This window comes from Callithrix jacchus, chromosome 12, assembly GCF_049354715.1.
Source record: "Callithrix jacchus isolate 240 chromosome 12, calJac240_pri, whole genome shotgun sequence".
Classification (NCBI taxonomy): Eukaryota; Metazoa; Chordata; class Mammalia; order Primates; family Cebidae; genus Callithrix; species Callithrix jacchus.
In genome coordinates, this window is record NC_133513.1 from 22,157,631 (window position 1) to 22,172,326 (window position 14,696).

Genomic DNA, 14,696 nt, shown 5'->3' on the forward strand with positions numbered 1-14,696 from the left:
ATCACGCCATTGCATTCCAGCTTGGGCAACAAGAGCAAAACTCGGTCTCAAAAAAAAAAAGAGTTAAAATTTGATCCAGACTGGTGACCCCCAGCCGGCCCCCATGGGGCACCACTGTTTGCACATGTGGAGTCGTTCTGTAGGGATACTCCCAAAACCCAATGTATATGAGACTCCCGCAAAACAAAACAAATTTGCTGATGGTGAACTCACAATTAAAAAAAAACACACACAAGGAAGTACATCACAATGAGGGACAGGCAGCACATAGAAAAATCAGGGTTAATATTCTAAGGATTACACATGGTCTCTGTGACGAGTTGCATTGTGTCCCTACCAAATTCATACGCTGAAGACCTAATTCTAGGTACCTAGAAGGTAATTGTTCAGTAGTTGGAAATAGGGTCTTTGCAGAAGCAAAGTTAAAATGAGGTCATTAGGGTGGGCCTTAATTCAACATGACTGATATCCTTATGAGAAGAGGAGATGAGGACAGAGAGAAAGCCCTGTGCAGACATAAGGAGAAGATGATCACCAGCAAGCCAAGCAGAGAGGCCTCTGAAGAAACCAACACTGTCAACAGCTTGATTTCAAACTTCTTTCTTTGAGAATTGTGAGAAAATGCTTTTTTTTTTTTTGAGACAGAGTTTTTCTCTTGTTGCACAGGCTGGAGTGCTATGTTTTGATCTCGACTCATTGCAACTTCCTCCTCCCAGGTTCAAGCAATTCTCCTGCCTCAGCCTCCTGAGTGGCTGGGATTACAGGCATGCACCACCATGCCCAGCTAATTTGGTATTCTTAGTAGAGATGGGGTTTCTTCATGTTGGTCAGGCTGATCTTGAACTCCTGATCTCAGGTGATCTACACACCTCGGCCTCCCAAAGTGCTGGGATTACAGGCAAGAGTCACTGTGCCTGGCCAAATTTCTGTTTTTCAAGCCACTCCATCCATGGTACTTTATTATGGTAGCCCTAGCAAACTAATATAGTCCTTTTTTAAAAAGACCATAAAAGAAACACATTCACCGAGTGTGTAATCCCAGCACTTTGGGAAGCTGAGGCAGGCAGATTACTTGAGCCCAGGAGTTCAAGACCAGCCTGTTGGCGAAACCTCATTTCTACAAAAAATACAAAAAAATTAGCAGGGTGGGTGGCACACACCTGTGGTTCCAGCTACTTGGGAGGCTGAGGCACAAGGATCACTTGAGCCTGGAAGTCGGAGAGTTGCAGTAAGCTGAGATGGTGCCACTGCACTGTAGCCTGGGCAACAGAGGGAAACTGTCTCAAAGAAAGAAAGAAAGAATGGAAGAAAGAAAGGAAGCAAGGAAGGATGGAGAGAGAGAGAGAAAAAAAGAGAGAGAGAGAGAAAGAGAAGGAAGGAAGGAAGGAAGGAAGGAAGGAAGGAAGGAAGGAAGGAAGGAAGGAAGGAAGGAAGGAAATGAATCATATCTAGAAATAAGTAATAACAAAATTTGGAATTCTATTAAAAATACGTATGGATTTGAAGCAAAACAAATTAAACTTCTAGAATTGGAAAGCACAGTCATTGTGAAGACAAAACACAAAGTGCTGATTAAAAAAGCAGATCAGATAATACCAAAAACAGAATTAGTGGACAGTAAGGTCTATAATTTATGATCCATGCAGTAGTAATAAGCACCTCTAGCATGCAGGTTGTGGTTTCTAAATATCATTGTTTATTGGTCAGATATTAACATATGTAAAAAATAAACAAAAATTAATTTTAAAAAATAGGCTGGACATGGTGGCTCACACCTGTAATTTCAGCACTTTGGTAATCCCAGCATTTTGGGAGGCTGAGTTGGAAGGATTGCTTGAGCCCAGGAGTTGGAGACCAGCCTGGGCAATGAAGTGAGACCTTATCTCTACTAAAAATTAAAAAATTTAACCAGGTTGTGGGGGGCGGGGAATTTAACCAGGTGTGGTGGTGTGTGCCTGTGGTCCCAGCTACTGGGGAGGCTGAGATAGGGGGAAATTGCTTGTGCCCAAGAGGCTCAGTGGGCCAAGATCATACCACTACACTCCAGCTTGGGTGACAGAGCAAGACCCTGTCTCAAAAAAAATAGAAACAAAAAATTGCACTGTCTGCTGGAAGAAACAAGGCTCCCTTGAGAAATATTTGTTTCCAGGTCTGGGATAGGAAACGTACAAGATAATCCTGGAATATATGATAGTTCTAGAAGGCAAGGAAGCTATTAATATCAAAACCTACTAAGACTATGTGAAAAAGACAAAGGCAGAAAGATGCTCCCATAAGCCACAGATGGAATAATTTGAGTATCGAAAAGAAGAGGCTGGGCGCAGTGGCTCACACTTGTAATTTACCTAGCACTTTGGGATGCCAAGGCAGGCGGATCACCGGAGGTCGGGAGTTTAAGACCAGCCTGACCAACATGGAGAAACCCTATCTCTACAAAAAATTAGCCAGGCATGGTGGCACATGCCTGTAATCCCAGCTACGTGGGAGGCTGAGGCAAGAGAATAGCTTTAACCAGGGAGGCAGAGGTTTCAGTGAGCTGAGATCGAGATTGTCATTGCACTCCAGCCTGGGCAACAAGAGTGAAACGCCGTCTTAAAAAAAAAAAAGAAGAAGAAGAAAGATGGCAGTGGAGTACAACACCACCATATTTAAAGTATCCAATATAGTAATCTCCAGGCATTCATAATGGCAACAGAAAATTCTTATTGGTTCATTTTGGAGGCTCAACGTTCTGAATGCTGGTAAATAAAGAATCAAGCATCTTTTTTGCCTGACGTGCTTGAACTATATTAAGAGTAAACAAGAGTTGATAAAGGAAAACCATTTTTTTGAGATGGAGCTTTGAACTGCTGGGTTCAAGTGATCCTCCCATCACAGCCTCCTGAGTAGCTGGGACTAGAGGTGCATACCATCACATGTACACATCCAGAAATTCTTCATAGAAGGTTTTTGGCTAATAAGTGTGTAAGGAAGGACAGAATTAAAATGTCATCATTGTCCAGGCATGGTGGCTCATGCTGGTAGTCCCAGAACTTTGAGAGGCTGAGGTGGGTGGATCACTTGAAGTCAGGAGTTTAAGACCAGCCTGGCCAACACAGTGAAACCCCATCTCTACTAAAAATACAAAAATTAGGCAGGCCTGGTGTTGGGCACCTGTAAGTCCCAGGTACTTGGGAGGCTGAGGCACAAGAAACACTTGAACCCGGGAGGCAGAGATTGCGGTGACCTGAGATCATGCCACTGCACTCCCACCTGGGTGACAGAGCAAGACTGTCTAAAAAAAAAAAAATCATTGTGCAGCCCCTAATGAAATAATGGATCTTGGTAATGATTTTCAAAGGCCACTAAAACTATTAAAGTTAGTGGTTCTCAACACTGGCTGCACATTGGAATTACTGGAAAAGCTTCTTAAAACAAAATGCATGGGCCTCACCCCTAAGATTTTAATTTAACTGGCCAACGGTGTGGCCTGTGCATTGAGAGCATTATTTAAACTCCTCAGCTGATTCCAATGTGTAGCCATGATTGAGAACCATCACATTAGCTGAAAGGCTGGCGGGAAACTTTATAAGCGAGTGAGTGGGGAAATGGAGAGCTGGCTTACACTGACAATACCCGAGTCCCCTGATCTGTCTTTTTCAGAGGAGACAGCCAGACAGTATGGATTCCTGACATGTGGCACTAGAATGGACACAGTATCTGTGAAGTTTCCAGTGGAATCATCCGAGCTGAATCTCACCAAGCTTCCATTTTGCTCTTTTTTTTTTGGGAGTGGGCAGGGTCTCACTCTGTCACCTAGACTGGAGTACAGTGGTCGATGCTCATTGCAGCCTCGACCTCCCCAGGCTAAAGGGATCATCCTGCCTCCACCTTCCAAGTAGCTGGGACTACAGGCATGTCCCACCATTCCCAGCTAATTTTTTAAATGTTTTATAGCTATGGAGGTCTCACTATGTTTCCCAGGCTGGTCTCATAACCCCTGGGCTCAAGCAATCCTCCCAACTCAGTCTCCCAAAGTGCTGGGATTACACGCATAAGCCACCTCACCTGAACCCTCACAAGGTGTTTAAGAAAAAAACTTCAAATGAATTATCAAGATATAAAAGTGGGCGCTTTCTGCATTTCTAGTTTCTCTTGAAAAATCAGATGATCTGGCAATTCTGGGCTTACATTCCCAAACCGCCCAAGTTGCGGGTGCTGAATAGCAACTGACCTCTATCGGTGGAAAAAAGAAGAGTTCTGTGGCTCCACCTCAACCTGTGGACCATTTGGCCTTCAAAGCCATCTGAACTTGAACCCCTGCTGTAAGGGACAGGCTACTGATATCCATCCGCACACTCTGAGCTTTCCATGTCTCTCCCATGACACTCTGTCCTTACCTGCCATTGGGTCTGCACCTGGAGATAACACAAAAATTAAAGGCGCACAGCTGCTGGAATCATTGTAGGATCCCTGGAGATCGAACGTAGGGGCTTCGATGTACAGCTTTCCCATGTGTTCAGCAATGAAATCCCGGACCGCTGGCACCATTTTGTCAGGCCGCAAACATCGGAGGATCACCATCTTCTCCAATCCTTGAGTAAACTTCCAAGACCCAGGGAGTTGCTCCTCGTGGGGCCAGGCTGAGTCATAGATCAGCTTCCATTCATCCAGGTTCTGTTCCAAATGCTCCTTCAGGCCGTGCAGTTTGGGTAAGGCAGATGCACGGACAACCTCTGCCCATGCCTTCTCAGACAGCCATTTGGGAGCTGGGTTGGGGTAGGGGTTATCCAGTGCAACACCTCCAGTGAGAAGGAAGTACCACACCTCCTCTGTAATTTCCTTCCTCTGTTTCAAGATGCCGATGGTCAGGATGAGAGAGAAGAGTAGCTTGTCCTTCTCAAACAGAGAACGGCACACGTTGTTGTAGATGCTCAGGGTGAAATGGTCAATGATGTACTCGATACGCAGGTTCAGCTCTTCGCTCTTCGTGCTATGGGCCAGGGAATGCATGTAGAGATTTATGAACCAAGTCAGGGAGTACTGGTACATCGGCTCGATGTTGGCCAGGTCTGAGATACAAAAGAAGATGGTGGTGGAGTGCACAGCCACTGGCTTGTAGCCCATCCGAGTCTCGTCAATCTGCGTTTCTGTCATGGAAGCAACTTTCTGTTTCTCAGAGATCTCCTCAGAAAGCACTTTGGAGGAGGATAGAACTTTGATGGCTGTTTCATCCTCCAGGATGTTACCCTCAGACATGGAGAGGACCTCCAAGATCTTATCTTCAATTTCCTTGAGATGCTTCTTGTTCTTGGCGCTCTCCACAATCAACTGGTTCTTTTTCTCTTCCAGCTCTGGCTTCTCTTTCGCAGCCACGATGCCAAGGAGTTGATCTTGGAGACCCAAAGGGGTGATCATGAAGTTGAGGAGACAGACTTTCACGGCGACTTCTGGGAGGTAATGTGGGTTCCTCAAACAGGTTGTGATGTATAACTTAAAATCCCTGGAGTATTCGATGATGTTTTCACCCAGCCGCATGTACTCCACCCCTTGCTGTTTGAACGTGGCTTTGAGCAAGATAGGTTCGATAAAAGCATCCAACTCTTCCCCAACATTTTCAAGCAACACAGGGTTGCCTAATTGCAGCGCGTTTTCCAGCATCCTCATATAGTTGCTGTCAGAGAACTTGATGACAGCCAGTTTATTCGCCTTCTCCATGTTCTTAATCCATTTATTGGCCTGTCCCTGAGGGTCAATCATTAAGGCCCAGCGTCTGGAATTGGACACAATGATCCCATTGTCGATGGAGAAGGAGTCAACGGGAAGCCCAGCAATCTGCCAGGCACGGATTTTGATGGGATCCCCTAACGTGTGGCTAAGACTGAAGTCACTGGAGCCGGGGATGACCTTGTCCTTACATTCGGCCAACCACTGATTTTGGCACTGGACCCGATAATCCACTGTGAAAGCACCCAGGTAAGCCACGGTTCCCGAGGACAGCAACACATCACCCGTCAGATTAGTATAGCGAATCCCCAGCTGCCGGGCAGCTTCGGTCCATCTGTCCTTCTCTCCCCCAAGACCACTGATCAGTTTCTCCGCCCTGACAAGCTTTTGGGAGCAGATTTCAATGTTTTCCTCCAAGGCCTTTTTCTTGGTGTTCATCTCTTCAAAGTCATCATTCAGGGCCTGGAGTCGGTCTATCACCAGCTTCAGCTCTGCTCGTTTCTGGTTCAGCTTCTGCATCTGTGCATCCAGCTTCCCCTCCGCCTCCCTCAGTCGCTCCCGTTTGGGAGCCACCACCTTGGCCACGCGATCGTACACCTCCATGGCCCTCACCCACTTGCACAGACCCTCACAGGCTGATGACACATTTTTAATGACAGCCGGCTGGAATTCTGGGTGGTTAATGAACCTTTCCCGGATCCGCTTCATGGTCAGTGGGGGGATGTTGTCTTTGTCATATGTCTTAAGACTCTCCAAGAACTTCAGATCCCCAAGAATCTTTTTGGATACCCCCCAGTAATCTTCTATCATTTTGCCTATTTGGAACAAGAAAAAAAGATAATGTATTAAGACATTCTGGCCAAGATTTAAAATTCTGCAGTGGTTACTGCTTGTATTTGAGAAAAAACAAAAGCAAAAACATGGTCTAGGAGGCCCAGCCAACCTCACCAACCTAACCTCTGCCTCATTCCCTAAACTTGGGTTACAAAGAAAGAACCTTCCTTCAATTCCTCATGACCCAAGTGCTTCCTACCATGAGCGCTTTGCCTATACTGTAAATGGCATCTAGCTGGGTTTTATTTATTCATTTAGAGACAGAGTCTTGAGCTGTCACCCAGGCTGGAGTGTAGTGGCACAATCTCAGCTCACTGCAACCTCCACCTCTTGGGTTCAAGTGATCCTCCTGCCTCAGTCTCCCAAGGAGCTGGGACTATAGGCATATGACATCACAACTGGCTAATTTTTGTATTTTTAGTAGAGATGGCATTTCACCATCCGGGCTGGTCTTGAACTTCTGACCTCGTGGGATCCACCCACCTCAGCGTCCCAAAGTGCTGAGATTACAGGCATGAACCACTGCACCCGGCCAATGTTTGTGTTTTTATAGAGATGAGGTTTTGCCATGTTGCCCAGGCTGGGGCCTTGCTTCGCCATAGAGGTTTCCCTAGACTTCTCTGACAAGGGGGACCCCTTGCCCCCTGCATCAACATTTCCCTTCATCTTACTTGCTAGAAAATCCATTCCCATTATAGCACTTATTGCAACCTTTAAGTTTTCAGTTATTTTCTACTGTCTACCTTTCCCTCAAAGAGGTAACCTTCTGCTGTTTTCTAGAAGCTGGCACACTGCCTGATACTTAGCTGTCATTCTTACTATTCATTCATGGGTTGAACGAATAGTACCCCATTATCTTATTCATGGATGGAATGGGCAACAGGAGCAGCAGCCCATGGGGATGGGTATTGAATATTCTTCCCTAGTCTGGGAGGTGGGTTGGATGGAGCCCAATTAGTCCTCCCTGTGATGAATGGTGTGAGTGAGGGCAAAGGTCTTGTGAAAATGAAGGAGGCTGGGAGAAGCAGCTTACAGGCTTCCACTGATACAGAAGACCACCTGTGGCCTGCCCAGACACAAAGCCAGGCCCTTATTCCTCTTAGCACCCATTGTGCTGACTAACAACTAATCAAGTGAGTCCTGATCCCATCCCGAAACAATGCTCCTTCTGTTGACACAATGGGAAAAATTTGGGAAGCTTTTTGGTTCATGGTACTTGCCAAACTCAGGCTGATCAAAAAAGTTATACTCTGAGACATCACATTGAGTACAGCAGGTCAAATGTGTCCCATTCCTAATTACAAGCACAGCAACCAGCCAAATATTTTCCATGAAGGTTTTTTGTTGGCATTGTAGAAAATGGTTTGCTTCATTTAAATTCAAGGTTCCCCGAACTAACTCAATTGCTCTTTTGCTCCATCTCAATATACTCACTCAATTCCATGGGTTGGGTGAATAATAGGCATACTTTGCTTTAGTTTTAATTTAATGATGGGTTCTGTGCTGATCATCAATGATCCAAGATGAGAAGTGACATTCATGACCTGGCTGTGCTTTGTGTATCTCAGCAGGTCTCAATCCCAGATGCAGGGGGAGCTTTAAAAAAAAAAAATCCTAATGCTCAGACCACATTTCAGACCAATGGAATGAGACTCCTTAGGAGTGAGGCATGGATTCTTGCATTTTTTTTTTTTTTTTTTTTTGAGATGGAGTTTCAGTCTTGTTGCCCAGGCTGGAGTGCAGTGGCGTGGTCACGGCTCACTGCAACCTCTGCCTCATGGGTTCTAGCAATTCTGCCTCAGTCTCTTGAGTAGCTGGGATTTACATGCCCAGCTAATTTTTTTTTTTTTTTTTTTTTGTATTTTTAGTAGAGACGGGGTTTCACCATGTTGGCCAGGCCAATCTCGAACTCCTGACCTCTGGTGATCCGCCTGTCTTGGCCTCCCAAAGTGCTGGGATTATAGGCAATGAGCCACCACGCCTGGCCAACTTCTGCATTCTTTTTTTTTTTTTTTTTTTTGAGACGGAGTTTCACTCTTGTTACCCAGGCTGGAGTGCAATGGCGCGATCTCGGCTCACCGCAACCTCCGCCTCCTGGGTTCAGGCAATTCTCCTGCCTCAGCCTCCTGAGTAGCTGGGATTACAGGCACGCGCCACCATGCCCAGCTAATTTTTTGTATCTTTAGTAGAGACGGGGTTTCACCATGTTGACCAGGATGGTCTCGATTTCTTGACCTCGTGATCCATCCGCCTCAGCCTCCCAAAGTGCTGGGATTACAGGCTTGAGCCACCGCGCCCGGCCTAACTTCTGCATTCTTTAAGCTCTCCAGGTGATTCTAGGGTGCAGCCAGGGTGTAGAAGTACTGCTAGCTTATCTTGGTCAAGGCCAACTCATTATTAGCAGCCTCAGCTGCTTCCCTTAAGGGTGCCCTCTTAAAGGCCGCTCCTTGCTTGGCTACATCTTGCTTTGTTTGCATCTGCTTTATGTGATTGTAGGCCTGACACCTGCTGGAGAAGAGGGAAGGCTAAGCAATGGGAAGCAGGAGCTGGAAGGTCTCAAATGAGGGACCAGGGATTTCATTTTTGAGACAGGGGCTCACTCTGTCATACAAGCTAAAGGGCAATGGCAGGATCATGGCTCACTGCAGCCTCAACCTCCCAGGATCAAGCGATCTTCCCTTCTCAGCCTCCTGAGTAGCTGGCACTGCAGACATGTGCCAGCACACCTGGCTACATTTTGTATTTTTTTGTAGAGGCAGGGTTTTGTCAGGTTGTCAAGGCTGGTCTCAAACTCCTGGGCTCAAGCAATTCACCCACTTCGGCCTCCCAAAGTACTGGATTACAGGTGTGAGCCACCGTGCCTGGCTGGGATTAGAGTAGAGATTTCTAACATTTCAGAAAGAATGAAGGAATAGCCAGACTGTTCCCAGGATGGGAGGACTCAAAGGCAGGAAGTAGAACTGGAGGTGGTTTTAAAAGTCATTGTTTAGGGCCGGTGCAGTGGCTCATGCCTAAAATCCCAGCACTTTGGGAGGCTGAGGTGGATCACCTGAGGTCAGGAGTTCAAGACTAGCCTGACCAACATAGTGAAACCCCATCTCTATTAAAGTATAAAATTAGCCGGGCATGGTGGCATGCACCTATAATCCCAGCTACTTGGGAGGCTGAAGTAGGAGAATCACTCGAACCAGAGAGGTGAAGGTTGCAGTGATCGAAGATCACGCCATTGCACTCGAGCTTGAGCAAAAAGAGCAAAACTCCATCTGAAAAAAAAAAAGTCATTGTTCAGCTCTAGGCCACTCATCTTAATGCTAAATCTTACATCTAATTCAAATTGGAAGGAGAATGAATATTCACCTGTAAATGTTTCTGGGTTTATTCCTCCCTCCCCTATTCCTTTCTCCACATTTCTAATTCTCTATATCCTCCTTTTTCTCTTTCTTTATTCATCTGTCCCTCTCTCTCTCTTTCTCCCCCTCTAGTTGCCATCTATGCCTCTCTTTGCCCTTGTCTCCTGCCCATGTCTCTCCCTCTGATCTTTCATTCCCTGCTCCTGCTCCACCCCTCCCCTCCTCTCCCTAACTCTTCCTCTCTGTCTTCATGTGAGTGTGTTTGTCTCCCTGTCTCTGTCTCTCTTCTATCTGGTCTCTTTTCTTCCCACTCTGTCTCTCTCTCTCTGTTATCTCTCTGTGTATCTCTCTTTGTATCTCTGTGTCTCTCTTTGTATCTCTGGCACTCCAGTGTCTCTGCATCTCTCTGATTTCTCTGTCGCCCTCTGCATATTTATCTCTCAGTCTCTATATCTACCTGTTTCTCTGCCCTCATGTCTTGCTCGCTCCTGTATGTCTGCATCTCACTTGTGCATGCAAGTCTCTCCCCATCTCCTCTCTCTCTCTTTCTCTTTTTCTCTCTGTGTTTCCCTCTCTCTTTCTCCCGATTTCCTTCTCTCCTGGTCCCATCCCTTTGGGTGTGTATGTGTGCATGACTGCATGTGCGTGCATGCATGTGTGTGTGTGCATATCTGTGCATGTGTGCATGCATGCATGTGTGTACAGGTGTCTGGGTCTCCATTTATTTCTGTCTCTTCTCTCTGTTTCTTTCTTTGTCTCTGTCTCATTCTTTTCCTTTACCTGTCTCTTTCTCTGCTTCTCTCTGTTTCTCTCTCTGTTTTTCTCTCTCTCTCTAGCTCTCTCGGTCATGTGTGGGTGACCGAGAGAGCTATAGAGAGAGTTTGCTCCACACTAGGCCTTTTGTCTACCTGATCTTCATTTTTGTAATCACTTGCAGGCAGAGGTCTTGACTAAGCTCAGCTCCACCTACAGATACCTGCATTTTCCCAACTGAGAGGGCAGAGGCTGCTGAAGAAGCAAGAGGCCTTGGATACACACGCACACCCTGGTTCCTTTCATAATTCCTACAAACTGTGATCTTGCCTGCATACTTGGGGCTGACCTGGGGATGCAACGGGGTGCTGGCACCTCACTGCCAGGAAAGATCAGCCTGTGCAGGGGTCTGGGTAGGGTGGGGTGGGGCTGGGGCTTTGGTGAATTGGAACACACAGGGGCAGCATCTATGTAATAACACCTGGCCAACATGGCAAAACTCTGTCGCTACTAAAAATACAAAAATTAGCTGGGCATGGTACTGGGCACCTGTAATCCCAGCTACTCATGAGGCTAAGGTAGGAGAATCACTTGAACCTTGGAGGCAGAGGTTGCAGTAAGTTGAGATCGCACCACTGCACTCCAGCCTGGCCAATAAGAGTGAAACTCCATCTCAAACAAACAAAACCAAACTCATGAATGAGTTGCAAATTCATGCACCTCAGGGGCCAGGAGTGTGGGAAGTGGGTGGGGCTGGGGCTTTGGTGAATTGTAACACACAGGAGCAGCATTTATTTAATACCGCTGGTAGTGTAACCCGGAGTGCAGCTCCGATGTTGCCAGGATGCCTGAGTTTTCCAAAGAAAAGCTAAAAATTGAGAATTGTTATTTAAAATCTCCTGTTTCTCTGGGGCGGGGGAGGTGAGGGTTACCGGAGCCACTGGGGTCTGGCTTCCTCTCTGGCTTCATCCCTTTCATGACGCAGATGCTCTCCATGACCAGCTTGACAGGGCCTGGTGGGTTCTGCATCGACTTCACCAGCGAGATGTCGGACGGGTTCAGGGTGTCCAGAGCGGCAAGCGCAGCCTCGAGTGCAGGCATTGCCTCTGCCAGGTCCCCCTCACATTCATCCTGCGGGCAGCACAAGGACAAAGGGGATGAGTGCCCAGGGCCCTGCACACTGGGAGCGAGGCAGAGCTCCACTCCTACATGAGGCAGAGGAAACAGAAAGAGGCACTTCCTCTTCCTCTTCCGGATCCCCTTTAAGACGGTGCCTGCTCCTGGAGCTGGACAGTGACTCTGACCGTTAACCAGCAGCCAGAGCACACGCATGGCTTTTGAGGCTGTGATCTGGATGTCCCGAACATCTGAGCATTCAACTTGTTTGCTTTTTTGGCCGGGCACTGTGGCTTATACCTGTAATCCCAGCACTTTGGGAGGCCGAGGTGGGTGGATCACCTGAGGTCAGGAATTCAAGATCAGCCTGGCCAACATGGCAAAACCCTGTCTCTACTAAAAATACAAAAATAAGCTGAGTGCAGTGGTCTACACCTGTAATCCCAGCTAATCGGGAGGCTGAGGTAGGAGAATCTCTTGAACCCTGGAGGCGGAGGTTGTAGTGAGCCAAGATCGGGCCATTGCACCCTTGCCTGGCCAAAAGAGCAAAACTTCATCTCAACCCCTCCCCCCAAAAAACCTCACATAGGCACTGTTACCACATGCTAAAAACATTATAATAATTTTAAATGGCCTGTGAGTCTTAGCATGAAAAGAGCAACCAGATTGTCCGAGAGGTATGGAGTTCAGTGCAATGTGATGAAATGTAATCAGATCACAGTAATTTTGGTGTCATTGATCATCCTCATTAGAGTGAAAAGAAATAATTGGAAAGAATTTGACCAACGTAAGCAAACTATCGTGCTTATGAATCAAGTGTTGGTGACCTAATTCTTGCTCTTCCAGTCTCTTCGTCTTCCCTGTATAGATTTCTTTCCCCTTTTTTTTTCTTTTTCTTTCTTTCTTTCTTTTTTTTTTTTTTTTTTTGAGACATAGTCTTGCTCTATCACTCAGGCTGGAGTGCAGCTGTGCAATCTAGCTCACTGCAACCTCTGCCTCCCAGGTTCAAGAGATTCACGCACTTCAAGCTCCCGAGTAGCTGGGATTACAGGTGCTGCCACCAAGCTCAGCTAATTTTTAAATTTTTAGTATAGATGGGGTTTCACCACATTGGCCAGGCTGGTCTCGGACTCCTGATCTCAGGTGATCCGCCCACCTCAGCCTCCCAAAGTGCTGGGATTACAGGCACAAGCTCGGCCATACTTCTGAGTTTCCAACAAATCACTTTTTTTTTTTGGTAAAGAGCGGGGAACTAACTTTGTCTCCATATAAAGCAACACTAAATTTTATGTTTCTTAAAGGCAAATTAGGATCAAACAGAAACTTCTAATATGGATTTTATTTCCATTCCTACTGTGCATTCGGCACCCTACTAGGCACTATTCCACATTGTGTCATTTCTGGGAGTGTAAGGAGATTAGAGAAAATTAGCCGTCCTCCTGGGCAGGAGGACCACAACCCTGAGAAGTCCAGGAAGGGATTCTGCTCCACACAAAAGCCTCAGGGAAACTGTACATCAGACACTGGTTTCTTCTCCCTGGGCAGTTTCCTATAGTTCCTGACTCATCCCTGGATGTCACTCCTGGGAGGAGGAGTGGGATGGCAGAGCACTGGGCCTCGCCCTTTACACCGAAACCTGATGTGGCTGTTATTGCCTGGGAGTGGGTGTGGTGGGGCATCCTGGGTCACCACCTTACAAACCTCATGCCATCTCTCACCTCCCTGCTGCTTTAGCAAGTCACTGTTTGCTGACACTACAGAGCAGAATCTTGGCTGCACTACTGTCCTTCCCTCTGTGACCCACATGTGGAAAGGAGCTAGCTTTGGTCACATAGGCAAGTCCCCTTGGTATAGAGCAAAAACCAGCAGTTTTGGAGACTCACTAACAAAACCCTTACACTCTGGCACAGGCTACAAACGTTACATGTTTTCTCTTAGTCCCCCCATTTTATGGATGGGGAAACTGAGGCTAGGAAAGGACAGAGCAAAAATTGAGCCCAGATGTACCTGATTCTAGCACAGAACCACAAACAAGTTGCCAATTTATGTGCCTCAGGGGCCAGGCCAGTGAGTATGGGAAGTGGATGGGGCCGGGGCTTTGGTGAATTGGAACACACAGGGGCAGCATCTATTTAATACTGCTGATAAGTGCAACTTGGGAGTATAGCTCCGGTGTTGCCAGGATGTCTGACGTTTATTAAAGAAAAGCTGAAAATTCAGAAATGGTACTTGAATGCAGTGGTGTGATTATAGCTCACTGCAGCCTTGAACTCCTGGACTCAAGTGATTCTCCTGCCTCAGTCTCCTGAGTAGCTAAGACTACAGGCATGCTTCACTGTACCTGGCCAATTTTTTCTTTTTTTGGGGGTAGAGAAGTGTTTTCACTATTGTTATCTGGGCTGGTCTGAAATTCCTCCTGGTTTCAACCCATCCTCCTGCCTCAGCCTCCCAAGCCACTGGGATTAAAGGCATGCCCCACCATGCCTGGCCCATTATCACTGATGGTTTCCATCAACTCCTGTCTGTTCCACTAGGACTATAAGTGAACAAGCATCTGTAATTCAGGGTATTTATTATGTGACTCTGACAAAGATCAGACTCACCCAGGGGATCTCCCACAGGCTAGGTCTCTGGACTCAGTAGAGCAAAGCCAATCAAAAACACCTGTCCTTTCCTGGACAATGACCCATTCCTTTTTTTTTTTTTTTTTTGTTCACCCAGGCTGGAGCAGTGGCATGATGTTGGCTTACTACAACCTCCACCTCCCAGGTACAAATGATTCTTGTGCTTTAGCCTCCTGAGTAGCTGGGATTACAGATGCCCACCACTACACTTGGCTAATTTTTATATTTTTGGTAGAGATAGGGTTTCACCATGTTGGCCAGGCTGGTCTCGAACTCCTGACCTCAAGTGGTCTGCCTGCCTCAGCCTCCCAAA

The 14,696-nt window shown here is 46.8% G+C and overlaps 1 protein-coding gene across 6 annotated transcripts in view; it reads right to left on the bottom strand.

The window, feature by feature from the left end:
• DNAH3 (dynein axonemal heavy chain 3) overlaps positions 1-14,696 on the bottom strand; it is a 188,326-nt gene that overhangs the window by 21,694 nt on the left and 151,936 nt on the right. For all 6 annotated transcript variants that reach the window (XM_078344834.1, XM_078344833.1, XM_035267124.3 and 3 more), the window contains 2 exons: positions 11,576-11,774; positions 4,380-6,521 (listed from right to left, as the gene is read on the bottom strand). In XM_078344834.1, the coding sequence (XP_078200960.1) occupies positions 4,380-6,521; positions 11,576-11,774 (2,341 nt within the window). The remainder of the gene's footprint in view (positions 1-4,379; positions 6,522-11,575; positions 11,775-14,696) is intronic.